The sequence below is a fragment of the Diorhabda sublineata genome, chromosome 7, assembly GCF_026230105.1.
Source record: "Diorhabda sublineata isolate icDioSubl1.1 chromosome 7, icDioSubl1.1, whole genome shotgun sequence".
Classification (NCBI taxonomy): domain Eukaryota; kingdom Metazoa; phylum Arthropoda; class Insecta; order Coleoptera; family Chrysomelidae; genus Diorhabda; species Diorhabda sublineata.
Genome location: NC_079480.1, coordinates 12,374,936 through 12,384,839, shown reverse-complemented (window position 1 = coordinate 12,384,839; position 9,904 = coordinate 12,374,936). Strand labels below are relative to the sequence as shown.

Sequence of the window (9,904 nt, the reverse complement as noted above, 5' to 3'; positions counted from 1 at the left end):
GTCAGTTTATACCACAGTTAACGACTATACACGTAGCTTAAGCTCTAGTTAAACATGAAATTGATAATTCCAGCCTAGCATTTTCAAATTTTTCTTGTATTTTCGATATAACCTCAAGTTTGATGACTCGTCGAGATGTTGACAAATAGCAGTACCTCATCGTCACAGAAGTTGTTTTGTTTTTAATTCATACTAAATTAAAATTTGGAACTTACTAAGCGGATTTTTTTTTCTCGGAAAGGTTGGGTTATATTTTCGTGAGGATGACAACTGACAAAAAAATATGAGTTCGACTGTGCACTGTAAAATAAAACACCGTTGCTAATTAGCGGTCTTATCTCGAGTTTCATCTATGGCTTAAGCTTCAGTTTAATCTCCTACCCTAAGTACGAGTATTGCGTCTAAGTGAGCGAATCATATATCGATATGATATTTTTGTTTCCAATTGGCATTACATAAGACGCAATTTAATGCAATCCAACTATTATTGTGGAAATATTTATGAATATATCGAAATTTTATGGATAAATGTTATCCCACATTTTCAAATCTACTAGTTATAAAACCAGCTTTAACCTTGTTACAATTTGTTTTGTGACTCACAGAACAAAACTTGTTCCGCTACAGATTGAGGGAATTATTTGTTTTGTGTTGTTATGATATTTTTGTTGTCAATTGACATATTCAGGACGCAATTTAATGCAATCCAAATATTATTGTGAGAATATTTATGAATATATCGAAATTTGATTGATAACAATGTTACTCCAATTGTTTTCAACGCTACTAGTTATAAAACTAACTTTACCATTCTTATAAATTGTTTTGTGACTGACACAGAACTAAACTCGGTTCCGCTACTAAGTTAGCGAATCATATGTTTTGCGCCGATATATTTTCGAGGGTAAATGTCATTGTTCAAGTAGCAAGTTTAATGCAGTCAAAATCTGATAATAAAAATGTTTATAAGTGTATATTGAGATTTGATAGATAAATGTGTTGTTTGCAACCAATTATTTAACTATAAAAGGAAGTTAAATTATAATGTTATCAAGATAAGTGATAAAGTTCATTCAGAAATTATAAAATTTTTAGTGTACAGTTTAGAGTTACAAAATGTCCAGAGTAAGTCTGTAATTTTTTTAATATTGAATGATATATAGGAATGTTGTATTACAACAATTTCATATATGTTTTTCTATAAAGTCCTTGATTTTATGTTTGCTATTTATTGTTGTTTAGCTGTTGTTTGTATAAAATTAATTTCAATCTAACAAAGCAACACAATTATACTTATATTTTTTATAAAATCTATTGTCATTGTTATTGTTATCCAAACAATGAAATGGTTTTATTTTTTAAATATAATATGGTTGTTTTTTTGGCTTATCAACGAAATAGACACAGCATTATTAGATAGTTAGTTTCTTTGTTTCCCCATTTAGATAATACAATTATGAATCATTAGAAGTATACAATTTATAGAAAATTTTATTATATGAATAAAATAGAAATATGCAAAAAATAGCTATATATTTGAAATTTTATAAAAATGTTGAATATTTCAAATATATAAATGCATGATCATTTTTTAACTGTTATTATAGTTTCATCAATGTTAGATTTTAATTATTTGAATTGAGATATGCCGAAGAATGACATATCTTAACTGTGGATTATTTCTGCTGAAAATAATCTTGAATTAATGAAACTTTTTAAAATGTGAAGGTATTCTGTATTTTTAAGGAAAATTTTTCAAAATCGAAAAAAAAAATTTATTAAATTTAACAGTTTTTGGTTCTATGGCATAGAAAGTAAGGTGAATGTTTGAAAAAAACAATTTTAGCAATAAATAAACAAGATCGAGATTGATATTTTATTCAATTGATAGGTTTAAGGTATGCGAATTAAAAAATTATTATGAAATGATATCAGATTTCACTTTTATGAATAAAATAAACATGAAAAAAAAAATGAGCTATATATTTAAAACCATTATCTCGTGACTTAATAGTAATATAGTAGTGATGTGGGCTGGGCAAATGCCCAATGGGCTTGACACTTATAAAATGACCAAATACCAAGACTATGCTCCAAGCTGTTGTAAGCACCCAATATTTAGGCATTCAATTATAAAAAAAAATGTTTTTCTATCTTAAGTAAGCTCAATAACACCTTAAGCAAGAAATAAATAAGAGGATTCTCAATGATAATGTTTTCTGGGTGGTTTAATGAGCCACAAATTCATACAATAACCACAAAGTTCAATGACCTGGAAGCAATTTTCATTGTGAAGCTTCCTTCCTCTAGCACTGAAAACTGCACAAGAGACGATAATTCTAACGAAATACAACAGTAGAAAGGAATTTGGCATGGCATCAATTCACTTAGCAGCTAATCTTGATCCAGAAGTACAAGGTTGTGAATTAAATTCTGTTGAGATGCTTGAGGCAATAAGCAGCTTCATGTGTGAAACAGCTTAGTACCCAAGTTTAGATGTACTTCAAGTGAAAGAAATCTTGGCTGATTTCAGAGACAAATAAGGAATTTGGTCCAGACAGTTTGTGTGGGAAATACTGGAAAGACATAATCATATAAATCCTTTCCTTTGGTGGCGAGGATTAACAGGAATTTGTGAATTAGAGGAAATTGCAATAAAAATTTTTGGGGCACTAGTAACATCTGCTGCCACTGAGAGAACATTTAACACATTTTGCTGGGTTTACAATAAAAAAAGAAATTTGATAACATGCGACAGGGCAGCATAACTAACTTCTCTATCTTAAAATTGGAAATTAATGCACAAAACTCTCAACAAAAAAATGAAGCAGAATAGATAGGTGCAGAAAATTATGATGATGAAGAAATCTCAGTGTTTGAGGAATCAGAATCGGATGAATCTGAATCTGAGCCACTTGACTCCTCTGTGAGGATAACAATGAAAGTGAATGAAGCTTTGTAACAAATTCATTCATTCATCCAGATGGTCAGGGATCTGGCCTAATATTTGTTATCTATACCAAAACGAAAATATTTTGAAAAAGCATTGCATATTTTTTTAAATCAATCCAAAACAATTGATAATTTGTTTGGTTTTTTGCATTATTGGTGTTTTATTGAAAGTTTTAACTGTCAAATATCTACATCTACCTCAATAAAGTTTCAGACATCACACAAGATTAAAATAGACATATAAAAAAATTAGTTCATTAGACCAAATATGCAAAGATTTTACAGAAAATTTGATCAATGGTGGTCATTAAACCAGATTTGTCAATAAGTATCATTAATGACTGCTTGTTTGATAATAAATCAATATTTTCTCTAAAATACATAAATTTCTGGGCTTTTTTGTATTTTGGGCATTTGTCCTGGAATTTTTGCACAGCATATTAAGATTGACAAATCATTATTCTAGCAATGTTATTCAAACATCTCCAATAGAGGCGTAGCAAAAGTATGGCTCTGAAATGGATTAAAAATTTTTCGGAAAAATAAAATTTGTATCATTTTATCTAAATTACACCACTAAATATTGGTGTTGGCTGCTGTACCCATATCGATATGTTTTGTCATTAGACAACAGCATGTAAATTGCAATAAGGTAAAAATTTATAGTCGAGTACACGAGAAAAATGAGGATTCACCTAGGTGTGCTGTAGTAAAAAATAGAATGATGTTTCAATACTAATATTTATATTATAGTGTAAATCTACCATAAACAAAATTGTATTAGTTGTAAGTTGCATAAATATTTGCTTATTTACATCATAGTTTAGTGTTGGATGTTTACAAAAAATGTAAATTGTTTGTAAACAAACGGTAACTGTAAACAATCTTGTATTTATCTTATAATTATGTTTTTATACAGTTGTTGAGAATTGTCTTTGTAAAAAATTACGTTAAAATCGTTCTTTTCAAAAGATGTGATGAGAAGAAGAATAAAAGTATCACAAGCACTTTTTTGTCATCGAAAATATCGAATTATTATGAACAAATTGTTTATAAACTGGATTCAGAATGCTTCCAAATAACTATCACCAAAGATTCATAAAAATCATTTTTATTATTAACAAAGATATGATCACTCAAAGATTAACGACTTCCTAAGCTAACACACAAACCTTGTACTAATACGAGGATGATTCCAGATGTACCTGTCCCAATAAAGAAAACACAAAATATATCTCTTCTTAATTCTAGACACTTTTCCAGCGATGTTCAATAAGTGCGATACACTTTTTATAATAAGAATCGTCATGCTCCTCAAAATAGCCATTAACTGATTTCTTCACTGTTGGAAAATCCTTGATCTTTGACCAGAGTCTACAAATCATTCGAGAAAGCTAAATCTGGCAAATGAGTTAGCAATTCAAACTTTGATTCATTAATTTTGGCCATTGCAATAACAGATGTGTGAGCGAAAAAACACATTTTTTTGCTTTATCTCTTAGCTCAAACATTGCAATAAGTTTGCATATTACTTACCGTTAATAGTTTTTCCTTTTTCAAGATTATCAATGAAAATTATCGATCGCGCATCCCAAAAAACTGTCGCCTTGACTTTGCCCGCACATGGAACAGTCTTTGCCTTCTTTGGAGTCAGTTCTCCCTTTTGAGTCCATTGTTTTGATTGTTCTTTGTTTTGGGTGTAAAGTGAAGTTAATATGTGATGGACCACACTTTTTGAAATGCTTACTATGTCTGCTATTTGGCGCACTTTCAGTCGACGATCATTCAGCAGCGCTTTGTGGATTTTCTTCAACATTTCTGGAGTCGTCACCTCATTTGATCAACCACTGCGATTCTGGTCTTCGCAGATTGTACGGTCTCGTCGAAACTTTGATAGTCAATATTTTACTGTTGATAATGAAGGAGAAGTCTCGCCCAAAGTAGAATCTAGTTCAGCTTTTATATTGGTTGAGCTAATAAAAGTATTGTATCACATAATGATAAAACGAACAAAGTAAAAAAATATGTTACGTAATGAGAGAGAAATTTCCTCCTTCAACCCACACTTGGCTTGCCCGACTCTCCCAGCGAAATTGGTTCGCGTAAATTTTTTCTGAAAGAGAATGAAATTTTCTATGGAATACACTTCAGGCAAACCATTTTTCAGTTCCCATAGTTTTGAACTATCAATTTTCATAAAAAAAATCGGTATGAGGGCACTTTTTAGATCGATAGCTCCTGGACTATACGCCCGCTGAATGCTATCTTGACGCATAATATTACTAGATATTATTAGACTCGATGACTCATTTACTGATATTGTCAATTAGTTCAAAAATTTCATCAAAAAAAATTTTAGAAATTCTAATAAAAAATAAAATTTTATACTATATGAACATAACTTTAGATGAATTTGTAACTTGTGTCAACATCCCTATTGCGAGGAAAAACATTACGATATATCAGTAATTTTTAATTAAACAACAATATTATACGTAAATAAAAAACATACAATGCTGGGTCCATATGTACGGAATAAAATCAATTTTAGCGTTATTAAAAATCTGAAAAGGTCGATTTATATTCTTAAATTGACAATTTACAGTGTGAAAATATTATCCCCCTACAGCACCCCCTCTTAATTATGCGAAAATTTTAACTAGGGGTTCATTCAGCAATATAATTTGGTGCAATCATAACTGAGAAAATTAATTTTTAAGATGTAAAATTTTGATGATGTCTCTATCACAAAATTTTACTTTACAATTAAATGTTCAAAATAACCACCATTCACTTCTTGACGATAACCGAGGTGATTTTGGAATTTTCGTAGAACATTTCGTATTTCTATTTTTTTAATTTCTTCCGTTATCCTAAGTTTCAAATCAGAAATATTGTCTGGTCTATTAAAATATAGTTTAGATTTTGAATAATCCCATAAGAAATGATCGAGAGGAGTCAAATCGGGGGATCCAGTCGGCCATTCGATCGTTCCACGTCTTCCAATCCACCTATTGGGAAAAACCTCGTTTAAATAATTTCTAACTGTACGTGCAAAATGCGGTGGATTTGTTGGTAGTAAACAGATTGATCTATCTCATTTGGTTGATTAATATCAGGAAAAAGTCTCTGGCACTAAGAAGTTAATCAAAAAATGTAGATAAACCTCATCTTTAACTGTGCCCTAAAAAAAATAAGGGCCAATAATTTTATTGTTAATGATACCAGCGCAAACGTTCATTTTTTTATGATATCGAATGTGGGCCTCACACATCGAGTGAGGATTTCCTCTGCTCCAAGATCTACAGTTCTGTTTGTTAACCGTCCTATTTAAATGAAAAGTCGCTTCATAAGAAAAAATATTTTCTTATAAATTGCAAATCTGCGTTCATTCTGTCCACTATCGATTCACAGAATTCTTGACTTCTATCAGGATCATCTTTATTAAACTCTTGAACCAACTGAACTTTATAAGGATGGTATTTTTCTTTATGCAAAACTCTCAAAATAGATTATTCATTTACATAATTGTCGGCGGTAAGTTCTTGAGTTGTCTTATGTGGATTTTCCTCAATATCTAAAAGTACATCCAAATTTTTTCATCAGTAAATTGAATATTTCTACCTAGTTCTTCAATATTTTTTACATGTCCAGTTTCGCGAAACTTATCCAATATCAAATCTCATTTAGGATTTTACGATGGGCCCAGTATAGGCCTAGACTTGGGACAAGTATGTACGACTCTGGCCCTAGCTTGAATCCGTATTAGCCCAGACTTGTTTTGCAAGCCAGGACCAGGTCTGGTTGCCTAGATAAATCCAAGACTAGTCTGCGACTCTGGGCCAAACTTGTTGCTTATAAAAATAGATTTTTAATATATTGTTGATAAAATTAGTTTTATGCCAAATTTCTATTAATAATGATTAATTAATTAATGAACATTAAAATATTAGTTAAAGTATTAAATATATAAAGAAATGATAATATTTTTTATTATTCTATTTTTTATTGTCTTTTATGCATAAAAGAATGATATTTATAAACAATAATTATTTTTAATGCTAAGATATTTATTATGGACATAACTTTATATAGTTATTCAGTGTTCCGCCAAGTTTATAGGATATATGGACTAGGGGATGGCCGAGGTCAGGTTACCCAGAGTTCAGCCAGGTTTGGGTGACTATAGGATGGCCGAGGTCGGGTTAGTCAGAATTCTGCCAAACCTGGTTGACTATAGGATGGCTGAAGTTGGGTTACCCAGAGTTCAGCCAGGCTTGGGTGAATATGGAACGGCCGAGGTAAGGTTACATAGTGTTCAGCAGGGCTTGGCAGACTATAGATTGGTCGGGGCTAAATTACCCAGACCTCAACCAGGCTTGGGCCGTTATTGATTTGCCAAGGCCGGGTTTCCCAGAGTTGGTCGAAGCTAAGCCCCGTCGTTCAAGACTGGGGGCTCCTACATGGGATGAGCCATAATTAAATTTAATACGCGCACAAATATACTGTCATCTTTTAGTAACTTTAGCAGCCTACTAGATTCATATCAATTGTTTATTTGACTAGTATCTTCAAAGGTTTTTTCCTGATACGAAAATACTTGATAGGATAACGGAAGAAATTAACAAAATAACCCCCGAGGTCATACAAAATGGTGTACGATAATTCCAAAATCTTCTAAAATCCCTTTCCAATAAGGTGCCACACGACTTATAATTCAGCGGACGATATTAATACAGTAAATTGTCAATTTTAAATAAAAATCGACTTGTTTCAGTTTTTTTTATAATATATAATAACGGTAAAATTGAATTCATTCCATACGTATGGACCGCATTGTAGATTGTATTATGAATAATTTTTTTTTCATTATAAACAAACTCAAATTTTTGAACACGTATTTCGTGTTTATTCTCATTTATATGGCACGTGTTTAAGATTCAGAGATAATGCGTGCATTTTCTTGGCATCTCAATTGCGGATAAATCACCTTAATATCTCATAGTGTTAAATGAGTTGATTTATCAAATGAACTAAGCTATTCGGAACACGCTATACTGGCTGTTCGCCGCGTAACGCTCCAGTTAGCGCTGGCAAATCTCGTCACCGTACAACTAAACGTGAAATTACTAATAAGAAACATTTAAGTGAAGTGACACGATTTTATATAGTTCTGAAATAAAAGTTTAAATTGAACTTTACCAAATATCAGTTAGATGAAAGATTTTATAACGGCGGATTGAGGTTATTACCATCTTATTGACTTTGAAACTGTACATCCTGAAACTTTATAACCTTCGAAAGACGACGAACTTATGGTTAAGTGCTGTTTTTTTTCTCTCTTAAACTCAATAGTTTTTTTTTGAATAATAATAATAAGGGCGTCGCACACTATGGCAGAAAGGTCTTATACCTGGCAATAAATCGACAAAAAATTAGGCAAGAAAGACTAACCTAACCAAAATAAGTCGAAAATGAAGAATAAAATTTTTTGATATCTCGCTTCGTTTTCGAGATATCGATACTTGAAGTTGGAAAAATTTATTTTTATTTAATATTTGTATATATCAACCTAACCTAACCTTCTCGTGGTGTACTTTGAGTGTAAAAAGTGAATTTTTTACAGCCAAAATTGTCTAAAAAATTTTTTCTTCGCGTGAGGAATATTTTAGTTTTATTTTATTATTATTCTTTTTTCTTATGGGGGCTCCGCCTCTGCACCCCGGACCCTGGTCTGCCCAAAAGCCACAGGCCGTGAGGAACGGGTGAGTTTGAAGAGGGGAGTTGAGGGCAGATAAATTCGGAGTGGGTAGATTTGGAACGATTTTTTACCGTCATTTTTCTTATTTTTTTGATTTTGTCGTTAAAAATAGGATGAATGATGCAAAAATAATTGCTAGAGAACTTTTTCAGGATAATTGAGAAATAATACACTAGTCTGGCTATTCAATTATAATACAAATGAAAATAAACAACTTTTGAAAGCATTCATAACGTACTAGCTCGAAAGAGGATTTTTTTACATTAAATTACTAATTAAACCTTCAAACTATCATTAAATATTGTTTTTTATTTTATAAATAATGAAAAAAAACCGACAATTTTTTATGAAAAACATCAAATTATTCATGTATTCATGTATTAATTCATGTAATTATCGTATGTTAAGTTATATTCATCACAGAGTGATGAAAGTAATCAGAAATTATTTTGCTATAAAAATCTGTTTTTTTCAATATAATTTTGGAGTATCAGGGTGAATAATATAAAAAATAAATAAAAAATCTTTTGTTTATTGAATTACAAGATTCATATTGAATTTGAAGTGATAAAATATTCATTTGAAACGAAGTATTGAACGCCATCTTTCAATAAAACGAATTTTGAACTAACGTTTGATTATAACTTTAAGTATCGATATCTTGAAAACGAAGCGAGATATCAAAAATTTCATTCTTCATTTTCGATTTATTTTCGCCTAATTAAGCCAAATCGTGGCGCCACGGAAATCGTACTACCCGAAAAACCAATATCCTCTTCATTATAATACATTATAATCATTAATCCCAAGCGTTTACTACCCATCCCTGTACTAAAGTCAGTTCTCTACGGATACTGTACGCGTACTGTTGTAGATTTGAATTTTGAATTTTTGTGTGTGAATTTAAAGCTTTATTTTTATAGTTTCTGTTTTAATTTCAACATGGAATTTTCGATATCAGACTTCGATTTCGATTTCAAACTTTTAAACATGGTAATAATTATTTATTTTAGTAAAATTAACCTGTGGGGATTTTTGCGACCACTTTATCATAAAAATTATTTAGGTTTTTATTTATCATAGCTCTGTGTACACTCATCATGGCCAGACCATTAAGGCGACCTTCTGCCATGGTGCTTTTTAGCCATTTTTTTAGTCTTCTGAGACTGCTAAAGAATCGCTCTACTGTAC

General features: G+C 31.0%; 1 protein-coding gene across 1 annotated transcript in view; it reads left to right on the top strand.

Annotated features, from left to right (window-relative positions):
- Positions 1-879: 879 nt before the first annotated feature.
- LOC130446665 (endoplasmic reticulum metallopeptidase 1-like) overlaps positions 880-9,904 on the top strand; it is a 32,283-nt gene continuing 23,258 nt past the window's right edge. Inside the window, exon 1 of the mRNA XM_056783040.1 lies at positions 880-1,125. Within this exon, the coding sequence (XP_056639018.1) occupies positions 1,117-1,125 (9 nt within the window). The 5' untranslated portion in view covers positions 880-1,116. The remainder of the gene's footprint in view (positions 1,126-9,904) is intronic.